This window comes from Artemia franciscana, chromosome 3 (assembly GCF_032884065.1).
Source record: "Artemia franciscana chromosome 3, ASM3288406v1, whole genome shotgun sequence".
NCBI lineage: Eukaryota > Metazoa > Arthropoda > Branchiopoda > Anostraca > Artemiidae > Artemia > Artemia franciscana.
In genome coordinates, this window is record NC_088865.1 from 51,192,982 (window position 1) to 51,207,393 (window position 14,412).

The following is a 14,412-nucleotide window of genomic DNA, read 5'->3' on the forward strand; positions in this document are numbered from 1 at the left end:
TACGGGTGGCAGAATGCATTGAAAATATATAATTTAGGCTATATATTTGCATATTAAGGGAAGGAGGTAAAGTACAGTGGGGCTACATGCAAAATGTGTTAGCTACAATTATTTCGCATATTATGAAGTATTGATTAGCCTAACTTCATTTTTTGGGTGTGTTCGGTATAATACACACAAGTACCATTTTTCAACCCTTCCCGCCAAACAAAATCCTAGATACGACCTTGGGCAGAGCATAGGGATATTCGATCCCGTTCTTTAAAGAAACTATGTGTGTTGATTTTTCGACATTCGGGGGATTAAGAGGTATCGGAGAGCTTTCCTAGGGGGAGGAAGCGGTCAAAATTCCAAAAGGTAGGCTTTCTTTTACGCACCGCCGTATTTTTATTTTCTAGAGGGAGGGTTCTTCAGACCACTTTCAAAAGAAGGATATGCTTCTATTCCCAATCTATTTACAGGCATATGGGCTGCACTGCCAATCTATTTTTTTTACCTTAATACGCTAAAATACAAATTAAAATGATAAAATAATAATGTTAAAAATAGCAATGAAATATTAAAACAATAAAATTAAAGGCTTAAAATACTGCACCTTTAATCTCTTGGAATATTTTTCAAAGCCTTCCCAAAATTTCGACATAGGCTGATTTGGTACAATATTTCCAGTAATACAATTTACAAAGTGATTTTTAGTGGAACCAAATTCCCTTGAAAAGGATTCAGGAGTCCATAAATCCACATTAAGTTTGTCAGAAACTTTAGCCACGACAACTGGCTGACCTCGCATCCACTGATCATGAAACAAGTCTTGGCTCCCTGGAGCAAAAGAGTTTTCTATACGAAGGAGCGTTCCTTCACATTCAAGTGAGTGGGGAACTGTTGGATATAGTAATTTAGAATAATCATTGGTCATCAAGCGAGGAGATCGAGAACAGTGTGAATTGTTCTCCAAACACCAAGGTTTGTGTTGTTCTCCAAACACCTTGAGCCGTTTAGCTGGGGGTGCACCATCTGTACCATTTGAGAGAGCATCATCGGCCAGTAATACCTCATGTATGAACTTAGTGATTACCGTCGTCGATTCTTCTTGGTCTACTTCTGAAGGACCGGATGGACCAACTTTAGCCTGAAAGAAATTATAGATATGTGTCACAATTGTATTGTATTGTATCAGATTAACGACGCTTCTTGACTACTAAGGTCCCTGCGTCGGCCCTGCAGTGCATTCCTGCAGCGTGATTCGATCTCTGGGTCCCGTATGTGGCACAATTACTTTCCCCATTATTGGTAATTTGGATTTATAATATCAAAATACTTTGTTGCTTATTTGATAAAAAAAAAGATATTATTTTTTCCAAACACAATTTTTTTTCACTGTGAGCGAAGATCTCTTCATGATTTACAACCACTTTATACTTAGTGAAATTAGAAAAGGACAATAAATTCAATTCTATCTCAATCAATATTTTGAGACAATTCAGTCTTCCGCGGAGAATACTACATAAACCCCCTGTTTTACACTAAAATGAAGGAAAAAAAACTTTTTTGTTTCATACGTTATAACTTTTACTCTTAAGTAGGCCGATGTCCCACTGGTGTTCTTGCAAATACCAGCTTAGTGGGGAATGGCCAAATAGCATCAAGAATAAGGGAAGAAGTAGAAAAAGGGGAACATTTCAGGTTTAGTAATAAACGTTAAATTATCCTCTTAAAACATCTCACACCTACACTATATGTATATTATTGTTAAGCTTTATGTAAGCACAACAAGCAATTTTAATTATTTTTTTCTGGAATTTGCTTTCCAGCCGTGTTTCTTCAAATCTTTAATTTTTTCCTTTATCAGTACAAGAGCAATTATAACAAGATAACTAGGACGTTCATTTAGTTACCTGTCAATAACCATAACTATAAAAATATTGCTTAGAGCAACCACAAGGATTAATAAACTTTTCTTCAATTGGACTACAAACTAAAGTTTAGATGAATAGGAGGGATCAAAATAAATTAATCTTCAAACTTTGCTCTGCAATCAGATTATCTAGGAGACAGTAGTCATAGCAGCATACACAAAATAAGAGATTACAACTGTCAGGGAGACTCTGGTGATTGATTCTTAACTTAGATATTGGTAATCACATTTTCTTTCATTTCAACTAGAGCCTCTTCTATTCTATATTGATTAATCCCTAAGGCTCCAAGAAGTCAAAAACTTGCACTAATAACTTGCACCAGGTCACACGGGCCAAGTCTGACGAACGTGTGTCCAGAGTTGTGGGGACTGCACCATGCGTTGCAGAGCTTGGTCCTGCGTGTGTAACTATCCCACGCGTGGCGGAACTCTGCGGCACACCTGGCACTCTGAGATGTACATTAGGTGGCGGAAAGTAGGCAACCCACCGAAAGGTATCGAAAATATTTCAACAAATTGTCGGTAGACATAGAAGCAGACATGAAGGGGGGAGGGGGGCTAAAAGTCACTTTGGGACCTAGATCGCTGGATATTTGCCCTCCCCCTTGTTGTCGGATATCATTTAAGGAAATATATTGTAATAATTTAGCATACTTTTAATTGTTAAGTTTATTACTATCAGACCAAGTCATTACAATACAAATTGTATTAATAGAAACCGTAGTTCTTTATTTCCTAATAGCTCATATCTTTTAATCTCGAGGGACGTCCTACTAATTACGTCCATGTAATTAGCATTATACGTCCATGTAATATATATATATATATATATATATATATATATATATATATATATATATATATATATATATATATATATATATATATATATATATATATATATATATATATATATATATATATATATTAAACAAAAGTCTTTCATTAATTCTTCCTTATTATTTTTAGTTATTCAGTTACCATTGAACATAAGGGAAAGCAAAGAACAAAAAAAAGAAAACAAATAAATAAAAATAGCACATAAATGAATAACGAATAATAACAAGTTAAATTCACAGTTAAATACACTTGAACACGACGCACCAACAGAAGGTACCAAGGAAGGTTTTTTTTTTATGAAGTTAGAGCTTTCTCAGGGTGGCTGCTCCAAGTCTCCAAACTAGTCACGAGGAGGTCGGAGTACCCTCCAGTGACATATGCTAAGACCTTATGAGGGTTCTTCACAGCTTCACGGCAAAAGAGTGGCAATCGCGCAAAAAAAAGGAAAAGCGAAGGTGGCTCAAAAGACTGGCAAATGAAAATTGTCAAGAATATTGGCGGTTTTAGGTTAGCAAGTTATTTGAATATTGTCTGTTTTAGGTTAGTAAGTTATTTGAATATTGGTGGTTTTCCCGGGCGCAGAAATTTTATGGGAATAAATTTGAAATAAATAATGTAACATTTATAACCATTATGTCACTAAAAAAAACATTAAAATGAAGTAGGGGGCGCAGTTGGCAGTAAATGTAAGCAAATTGAATCCGCAATTTTCATTTTCCAGATGTAAAATATGAAAGGTAAGATTAAATAAATGAAGAAATTTTTAATAAATGAAATTTTGTTAAAGACTTTGCCCCAGGCACAAGAAGCCAGAATGGCCACTGTATTGACCACATTTTTGCTGTTACAACCAATTTTAATAGCTGGGTTTTAATCATAATTTTGGACGGCCTTTAATATTGTCCATTTTTTGAAGTTTATTATATACAAGGAAAGAAACAAATCAAAATTGTCAGTTACGTAAAAAGTCAAAATTGTAAGTCATGAGCGTAATAGTTTAAATCTTACCCTGAGACTACTAGCCAGGAACACCTTACACTAGCGGTTCCAATTCGTTTTTAGGCTAACGTGTTCTTGTCTTGCCGCGAAAATCGGTCAGGAATGCTTCCATTAGTGACGAATACAAGAAGGAAAGCTAGCCCAGCGTGGCAAGCCGGCTTACTATTATGCCTGTCTTATAGCAGCGGCAATAAAAGATTATATAAGGCTCAATGCTGCATGTGATAGATTAGACTTAACGGTCAGATATACGTTTCACAAATAAAATGACTTTTCCATAAGAACGTCACATGAGCCGAGCTCATATAATTTAGGCAAAGCCGTATCAACAGGGGGGATCCCCTATATGAAATTTTGCAGACTAAAAAACGAATCACAAAAATGCAAAAAAGACAAATTTTTGATGCGTTTTGTAAAGTTTATTTTTTGTATTATCCCCGAGTAAAATCCTAGATATGGCTTTGAATTTAGGCATACCGTTTACAATGGGATAATAGATAAGGAAACTTTCAGGTCTTCTACAAAAGCAAGCTATTTTATTCCCATATAGCAACGTTATTTAAAGTCTACTTACCGGAAGTTTTAACTCTCCACTACCTCCAGGTTTTATACCTCGAACCCGCGTCAGGGAGTTAGAATCAGGAATCTTATTTATAGAACCATTCTTCACGTTCTAAAAGACAAGAGAAAAAAAATCCAGAGTATAATAAATAAATACATTTTGCTTGATACCGAGTCAGTGGAGCAATTGCAATCATCTTATTTCTCAACTAAAAAGATTTCTTGAGGACATTCAATGACGAGAAGACGCTGAAATTTAGTCAGGGAGGTTGGTAGAATTGCCATGCCTCAGGATTTCAAGTCTAGCATGTTAGCCATTCGGTTAGGACGGCTAGATTCAAGTCAAGATAAATATGTTCCAAATAAATTTGAAATTCATGCGATAATCTATTTTAACTGAATGCGCTTCCAAAGAGTATAAGTTAAAAGTGCCCCTTTATTTATTTATATTATTTTGGTTCAAATCTGTAAATATTAATCCTCACCTAATGTGCCCTCAGTTATCGCTTCGATCCTATGTTGGTATTTTTCCTTGATACTGGACAATCGTGAAGGGGATCTTTCATATAAATTTGCTTCCATTGTGTGTTTGTTCAATTACTTTTCTTTTATTATCAAAGCCGTCTAGCTTTTTTCGTGATTATTCTAATTCTTTTTTTCTCAAGTGTCAAAAGTTCTACTTAATTATTATTTCAGTGACCCCAAGCACCAAAGTACACAAGCTAGCACCTAATCCTAATTATTTTGCGTTTTTTCTCTTTTCTTTTTTTTGTCATTAAATTCTGCGTCCCATTCTTAAGGTACAAGAAATTCTGTGGACCTAGTACACGAGAGACGACACACTGCTATCTGAAAAAAATAACAAAACAATTCTAAAAAAAACAATGAAAAAATAAATATGAGAAGCTTTTTTCTACTGAAAGTCAGGAGCAGCACTAAAACTTAAAACGAGCAGAAATTATAGCGCATATGAGGGGTTTACCTCTTCGTATTACCTCGCTCTTTACGCTAAGGTATTTTTAGTAATTTCAACTATTTATTCTACGGCCTTTGTGATTCAAGGGTCATTCTTAAGGAATTGGAACAGAATTTTAGCTTTAGTGTAAAGAGCGAGGTATCGACGAGTTGTGAACTCCCTCATATGCGCAATAAAAATATACGAATATAGAAGTTCGTTACGTAAGTTAATTCGTAAAATACGTATATTTTTTACTAATGAAAATGTTCGTAAAACAATTAAAAGTTCTAGTTGCCTTTTTAAGTAATCAAGAAATCGGAGGGCAACTAGGCTTCCTCCCTCTCTCCTTTTTTCTCAAAATCTTCCGATTACAACTATGAGAAAGCCATTTAGTCGAAAAGAAAATTAATATGGAAATTTCGTTTTAATTATTTCTGTGCGGAGAGCCAAGATCAAAACATACATGAATTAAAAAACGTCCAGAAATTGAATAAAAAAAACAAGTTTTTTTAATATGAAAGTAAGGAGTGACATTAAAACTTAAAACGAACAGAAATTACTCCGTATATGAAAAGGGATTTTCCTCTTTAACGCCCTGCTCTTTACGCTAAAGTTTGTTTACTGTTTAGAATCTTCTTTTTAGAATATTCTAAAAATTCGAAGATTAGAAGATTACGAAGATTAGAAATCTTCGTTTTAGAGCTTCTGTTTAGAATTTCTAGATAAATAAGGAAGGGTGGGGAATGGGATGTCTTCTGCAAGTATCAATTCATGATTTCTATGATGATTGTTTTTTATAGGCTCCATTTATAAAAGTTATTTCCGTTCTTTTTTAATATATATATATATATATATATATATATATATATATATATATATATATATATATATATATATATATATATATATATATATATATATATATATACCACCGGGAGGATATAGTACCCCGGCAAAAGCCACGCGGCAGACATCTATATGAATTTAGATCGTTTTTGTGAACAGCCATCGCTGTTCCTTATTTTCAAACCATGGATTTCATTGTCCATTTTTGTTGATCTTTACCTTAGAAAATTTTTCACCGCTTTTTGTTTTAGCAGTTTAAATTCATACATCATCTCATTTTATTTCGTAAGACGTTATAGATAACAAATATATATTTTTGAGTTTCCAAACACAGATCGCTGTTCATTTCGTTTACAATCACTAGTTTTCTAACCACATTTATCTGTGCTTCATTTTCATCAATCAAAACCTTAAACAATTTAAATAACCTAAAATTTGAATTATCGCCTTTATGAAATTACATTTTTTTTTGTTATTGGACCTTTAACTTTTGCATTGGCTTCTCTTTATGATTAAACAAAAAAACAAGTTTTTTGAAATGAAAGTAAGGAGCGACATTAAAATTTAAAACGAACAGAAATTACTCCTTATATGAAAGGGGCTTTTCCTCCTCAATATCCCGCTCTTTACGCTGAAGTTTGACTCTTACTCTTAACTCTACTTTTTAAAACAGTAAAAACTTTAGCGTAAAGAGCGGGGCATTGAGGGGGAAAAGCCCCTTTTATATACGGAGTAAACTTTCATTTGAAAAAAACTTGTTTTTTTGTTTAATTTCTGGACATTTTTGAATTAATGTATGTTTTGATCTTGGCTCTAAGCACATAAATAATTAAAATGAAATTTGCATATTAATTTTTTTTTTGCTAAATGGCTTTTTCATAGTTTTAATTGGAATGATTTGAGAATAAAGGAGCGAGGGAGGAGGCCTATTTACCCTCCAATTTTTTGATTACTTAAAAAGGCATTAACTTTAAATTTTTTACGAACGTTTTCATAAGTAAAAAATATGCGTAACGAATTAACTTACGTAGCGAACTTCTGTATTCGTATGTTTGTATTGCGTATATGAGGGGGCTCGCCCCTCGTCGATACCTCGCTCTTTACACTAAAGCTTGAATTATGTCCCAATTCCTTAAGAATGGCCCCTGAATCACAAAGGCCGTAGAATAAGTAGTTGTAATTACTAAAAAATACTTTAGCGTAAAGAGCGAGGTATTACGAGGAGGTGAACCCCTCATATGCGTTATAATGTCTGTTCATTTTCAATTTTAATGCTGCTCGTCACTTTCAGTAGAAAAAACTTTTCATATTTATTTTTTTATTGTTTTTTTAAATAATGCTAGAAAATCCTGCGCCCCCTCTATTAAAAGTCTCTTCCCCCATGAGAAATTCCTCCATGGAAGGATTCTCCCACGTAACCCCTCCCCTCAACTCTCTTCCCCCAACCAAAAAAAAACTGAAAACGTCTCTACACTTCCCAGTAACCATTACTATATGTAAACACAGGTCATAAGTTTGTAACTTGCAGCCCCTCCCAAGGGAACTGAGGGGGAGTAAGTCGTCCCAAAAGACATAGTAATTAGGTTTTTCGACTATAGTGAATAAAATGGCTATCTCAGAATTTTGATCCGGTGACTTTGGGGAAAACATGAGCGTGGGAGGGGGCCTACGTGCCCTCCAATTTTTTCGGTCACTTAAAAAGGGCACTATAACTTTTAATTTCCGTTAGAATGAGCCCTTTCGCGACATTCTAGGACCACTCAGTCGATACGATCACCCATGGGAAAAAAATAAATAAATAAACACGCATCCGTGATTTATCTTCTGGCAAAAAATGCAAAATTCCACATTTTTGTAGATAGGGGCTTGAAACTTCTACAATAGGGGTTTCTGATACGCTGAATCTGATGGTGTGCTTTTCGTTAAGATCGTATGACTTATGACTTTTGATGTAACTATTGGTATCAAAATTCCATTTTTTAGAGTTTCGGTTACTATTGAGCCGGGTCGCTCCTTACTACAGTTCGTTTCCACGAACTGTTTGAAAAGCATAACGCCGAACTTCTTTTTTTTACAGAGGCTGATGGAGTATCACGTGCTTGGCCAACGTCCTTATAAACTCAAATGTCTTTACTTATAACTACTTCCCCAATCGGAGCTTTTATAAAATTAAATAAAAAAATTAGTTTTTTTTAACTGAAAGTAAGGAGCGACATTAAAAAAATAAAACGAACAGAAATTACTCCGTATATGAAATGGGTTGTCCCCTCTACAATCCCTCGCTCTTTACGCTAAAGCTTTTAATTGTTTTAAAAAGTAGAATTGTGGCAAAGAGTCAAACTTTAGCGTAAAGAGCGAGGGATCACGAGGGGACAACCCATTTCATATACGGAGTAATTTCTGTTCGTTTTAAGTTTTAATGTCGTTCCTTACTTTCAGTTCAAAAAACTTGTTTTTTTATATTTAATTTCTGAACGTTTTTGAATTAATGCATGTTTCATTTTGGCTCTCCGCACATAAATTATTGAAATGAAATTTGTATATTAATTTTTTTTTTTTGCTAAATGACTTTCTCTTAGTTTTGATCGGACGATTTTGAGAAACAAGGGGTGGGTAAGGAGGCCTAGCTGCCATCCAATTTTACGGTCACTTAAAGAGGCTACTAGAACTTTTAATTTTTAACGAATGCTTTTATTAGTGAAAAATATGCGTAACTTAAGAATTAACTTACGTAACAAACTTTTATATTCTTATATTTTTATTATGTGTACGAGGGGGTTTGTACCCTCGTTAATACCTCGCTCTTTACACTAAATCGTAAGTTTTGTCCCAAGTCTTTAAGAATGACCCCTGAATCAAAAAGGCCCTAGAATAAATAGTTGAAATTACTAAAAATACTTTAGCATAAAGAGCGAGGTATTTATTTCCTCCTAAATACGTCGCTTTTTATGCTAAAGTATTTTTAGAACCCCTCATATGCGTAATAATCTCTGTTCGTGTTAAAATTCAATGCTATTCCTTACTTTCAATTGAAAAAATGTTTTTATGTTTATTTTTTCATTGTTTTTTTATAGTAATGCTAGAAAATCCTGCGCCCTTTTCATTGAATTTTTCTCCCCCATTCCTCCAAGGAAAGATCCTCTCACATAGCCCCCTCCCATCAACTCCACCCCAAACAAAAAAAATCCCCCTGAAAACGTCTGTACACTTCCCAATAACCATTACTATATGTAAACACTGGTTAAAGTTTGTAACTAGCAGCCCCTCCCCCCAGGGATTGTGGGGGAGTAAGTCATTCCCAAAGACATAGTTATTATGGTTTTCGACTATGCGGAACAAAATGGCTATCTCAAAATTTTAATCCGTTGACTTTTGGAAAAAAATGAGCGTGGGAGGGGGCCTAGGTGCCCTCCAATTTTTTGATCACTTAAAAAGGGCACTAGAACTTTTCATTTCCGTAAGAATGAGCCCTCTTGTGACACTTTAGGACCACTTGGTCGATACGATTACCCCTGGGAAAAAAAACAAAAAAAAAAACAAATAAACACGCACATAACTACATTGGTCATAACTAAATTGGTTACAGAACTACGCCAGTCTGTTCTTTTTATTCTATAAACTAGACTAAAGTAAATAACTGGTGTCTTTATTGGTAATGTCAACCTGTTGCCCACAAATCGTATCTAAAAGGATCAACCATGATGAATGTAAACCATAACACAGGGACAGACAAATCAGTGGGGGAGGTGGGGAATATTACCCTAGGATTTTTAGTACCCCTAAAGGAGGTATTAAAAACAAAAAAAAACTGAAAAATAAGTAACTTTAATAAGTACCTAAAAAGTAAGTAAGAAAAAACAACTAAAAAAGTCCATGTCTCCACTACAGTTTCCCGTATTGGCGTGCTTGCGAACAATGCCCCTCATGAGATGCCTTATTTCAAAGGGGTTACATACGTCCTTAGACCAAAACTCAAGAAATATAACACTAGTATTAACTTCCCTTCTAGAACCCCCATTTCCTTGTTTCTCACGTAAAGGAAAAGATAGAGGTCGAAGTACTAACAACCCGGCTGCAGGGAGTACTAACTCCCTGTACCTGCTTTAGATCATATATAGGCCTTTGCAGTGGTGACTCACCGTAATCTTTACTGTGCAGGCTCAAGGAATATATAGACTATGGAAACCTGGTTTAAAAAAAGAAATGCAAAAAGTATTAATATTAATAGCCCACTTGTCACACTTTTACTAGATGTGTTTATGAAAACACCACTCATTGTACTTTCTTCGATAAAACATGAATAAAACGCAATTTGGTCTCAATAGAGGTAGCGATTGAGTTTAAATTATCCGAGGGGCCACCCATTTTCCATTACTTAATGTGCATCTCAGAGCCACACGTTTGCCATACAGTTCCACCACACCTGGTACAATTTTTGCCATGCTTGACTCACTTTCACCACGCGCCCCTTGTGCGTGATTTCTTAGAGTGGACATCCCTCGAAATTATCGAAAGATACGTCTAAATTTAAATAAGCCTTACGATGACGAGCCTGACAAGACTAGGTCGAAAGCAGTCTGTCAGGCTGCTAAGTCAGCTAGGTCAGGCAGTCTGACAGGACTGCCTGAGGATAACATTCCTAATACATCCACAACAAAAGGTCGGCCGAAACAAAATTTCCAATACACAAAATATTGACAGATTCCATGGGTCTACAGATTTTTGGGTGTTCAAAGAACAGATCGGAAGATTTTTCCTGGGGTAGGAGGGTCTAAAATATGAAAATTATGTATTGTACACAAGTTTTTGTGGGAAAAGGTCCCAATCCCCACACCAAACTCCTTCCCATTTTTGGCAGAAATGGTAGCGACATATAAAATTATTTTAGAGCCAATCAATTATTTTTTAACAGTTCACTTATCTTTTTTTCTTAGTTTTTTCGCTAAGAAAATAATAAATAAAATACCGAAAAATATCCGGACAAAAGAGTTGACCTTTCAGTTTTGAAGAAATAAGCACGGCACTCCTGTTAAAATACAGTGAAAGACGGCTTGTTAACAAGAGGTAAGGGGAGAGGAAAGGTAGTTTCAATCAGTGCCCGCCTGCCTTGTTCTATATCCGCAAAATTCTAATAATTTCTTCTAACATAAATTAATTATTTTTAATAATGACAAAGAAACAAGAGGTTCATAAAGCCTCTCCCCCATAGTGCCTGTCTTAAAATCATTCATGAACATTATCATAAGTAAGGTTCTTATATACAGAGGGGGAGAGTAGTATAACCTTACCTCAGTTTCGGATTTGTACTTCATTGCTTCTGCGCAGCCACAGTTCTGAGGAAGCCCCAACTTCGCCCTGGTGAGATGCAAGTTCTCAGAGACTCTATCTAAGGCATTGCCAGCGATAATTTGAGTCGGCATAAGGCTGTCTAAAAGATGAGCAAATCGATTGGAACATAGCAGCCAGCCTCTTGAATCGTGACCATTTAATTTCCCGCTTTCTTTCTCTTTGTTCCCGTTTTCTTTGTTTTCACTTTCTGCGTCTCTCTCTTTTCCCGGCACGGAGAATCTGGCCCTGAAATAATCGCCAATCATAATTCATCTCAAAAGACCAGATATGAAAAAATTTAATCAATCATTTTGACTCTATTTTGCTACCTTCTTTTAATCCCTAAATCTTGTCTTCTTAGCAGTGACTCTTAATTGGGGAGGTATTTGCCTCCCACCTGCAACTTTTGAAAAATACTTCTCTTTATATCTTCATTTTAAAATGTTTGTTTGGCATTTCCATTGGAAAACTGAAAAAAAAAACCTTGAAACATGCGACCCCTCCCCACATTTAAACAGAACACATTTTTGTATTTTCATTTAAAAAGGGCTTTATGGCAATTTCATTTAAAAAAAAAACTGTTCCCCCTAGAAAAATACATTTTTGCCCCCCCTCTAATATTCTTAAATTGACGTCACCGCTCCGTGGATAAAAACAAAAAGTCACTGTATAGGATATTCACTTGGTAAATAACAAAGTAAATGACTCACTCAGTACTTTGTCATATGTAAAATAAATAAAATTAAAAAAAAGAAGAAAAAACGATTATAAAACCATTAAACACGACTGCATTTGCCAAGATAAACGGGAACTTGGCAAATATTTATACGTAGATAAGACTGATATTTTGCCAAAAGAGCCAGGCTTTATTTAATCACTAGATTATAAACGCACGGACAAGAAAAGATAAGAAATAGGAAAACGGGTTCCGATTCAAGAATTTAGAGTGCATACACTTGGCTAACAAATGACAGTATCTTCCAATTAAATTATACATAAATAATGCGTACAAAAACTGTCATATTATTCGCTTATGGGACTGAACATATACGGGCTTTGTGCGAGGGGTCATATCAATTCATAACAAAAGTATTATATATATTTATTTTGATGAATACACAATAAAGAAAATATCTCCAAACACAGGGAGGTGATAAATGTCAACCACGGCGAAAGTAAGCCAAGCGTGACACAACTGTCCCGACCGTTTTGGGAACTTTGCCAAGAGTGGAAGAGCTGTGCGGTACACAAACCACTCGAGGATGTACGCCCGGTGGCAGAATATGGGGTACCCTTCGCTCCAGACAATAGGGATACTTGGAAGAACGTGGGCATCTTTCAAATTTGGGAAACAAAAACTTCTAAATGAAAGGGTAATTTACGTAGAGGGGGGGGGAGTATCACATAAATTTTGCTAAATTATAGTGTGATGAATTATCCTTTTTCAAGCATGACCAAAGATGCTCAATTTTAAAATCTGTGATTTTATATATAGTGTTATCTTAAGGTCTATAAATTAAACGTAGTAATAAACGTAGTAATAAACGTCGATGAAACCCAGAAACACTGAAAGGGATAGGAATTAAACATAAATGGAGATATTTTACGACCCCCGTGCAAGGTGTAAAATTAAATCGTATACTACTACTACTACTGAACTTGCCAGAGGCGCCATTTGGACCAAATCTTGGGGTGGGCATAAACTCCATCTTGCCCCCCCCCCCCGACTCACTTCGTGTCGTGTAATCATCTAGGAAATGGGCATTTAACAGAAATCAAGAATTTTATTATGTATCTTACCTACTTTCAAAGTTTACAATAATTAATAGCAAATAGCGTAATTACCCCAAGGGTCGTCAAGTAATTACGCTCTTTGGTTAATAGGCGTGCAGTAATTTCAAATCAATTGGACAGAATGGATTATGTTGGACATAATGGATTATTATGGCCGGCAAAGGGCCCTTTGTGGTGGAAGCTTGGCCCCCCTGGAAAATCTGGGGTGGGCATTTGCCCACCCCTGACCCCCCCCCCCCCCCCCCCCCCAAATGGCGCCTCTGGAACTTGCATAAAGTAATGGCAAAAGAACTATTTTATTGTTGATTTATATTTAGTTTCCTCGTTTATCTTACCATAAGTTGATTTATCTTTATGCCAGTTTCTTGTTTTGCTGAGTATGGCTATTGGATATACAGTCAAAATATTCAATTCATTAATTAGTTAGAGTAATTCTTAAGCCTCTGAAAAAGAACTTCGAACCCTAAAACAGTTGCTGCAAAAAAAAGATAAGAAAAGAAAAAAAGATAAAAAGAACAAAATTGAAAGCGAAAAAGATAGAAAACTGAAAGAAAAACTGATAAAAAATTACAAGCAGAAAAGATAAATTATTTAAAAGAAAAAAAGATAAAGGGTAAAGATCCTTCAGAGCCATTGGCGGCACATAGGGCGTTGAGTCGATGCCCTGGGAGTAATCAACTACTGTGCGAATAAATTGTTTAGTATATATATATATATATATATATATATATATATATATATATATATATATATATATATATATATATATATATATATATATATATATATATATATATATATATATATATATATATATATATATATATATATATATATATATATATATATATATATATATATATATATATATATATATATATATATATATATATATATATATATATATATATATATATATATATATATATATATATATATATATATATATACATATATACATATATATATATATATATATATATATATATATATATATACATATATATATATATATATATATATATATATATATATATATATATATATATATATATATATATATATACGGTTTTTGCCGTTATATCAGACATATAAAAATGTCAAATGCGACATTTAGGCGTTACAGCGACGATACAATTCTAAAGATAAGGAATATGCAACACAAGCGAAA

At 34.5% G+C, this 14,412-nt stretch overlaps 1 protein-coding gene across 3 annotated transcripts in view; it reads right to left on the reverse strand.

Moving 5' to 3' along the window:
• Nucleotides 1–14,412, reverse strand: part of LOC136025387 (lysine-specific demethylase 3A-like) — a 266,827-nt gene that overhangs the window by 40,173 nt on the left and 212,242 nt on the right. For all 3 annotated transcript variants that reach the window (XM_065701374.1, XM_065701372.1, XM_065701375.1), the window contains 3 exons: nt 11,408–11,693; nt 4,329–4,427; nt 596–1,129 (listed from right to left, as the gene is read on the reverse strand). In XM_065701374.1, coding sequence (XP_065557446.1) covers nt 596–1,129; nt 4,329–4,427; nt 11,408–11,693 — 919 coding nt within the window. The remainder of the gene's footprint in view (nt 1–595; nt 1,130–4,328; nt 4,428–11,407; nt 11,694–14,412) is intronic.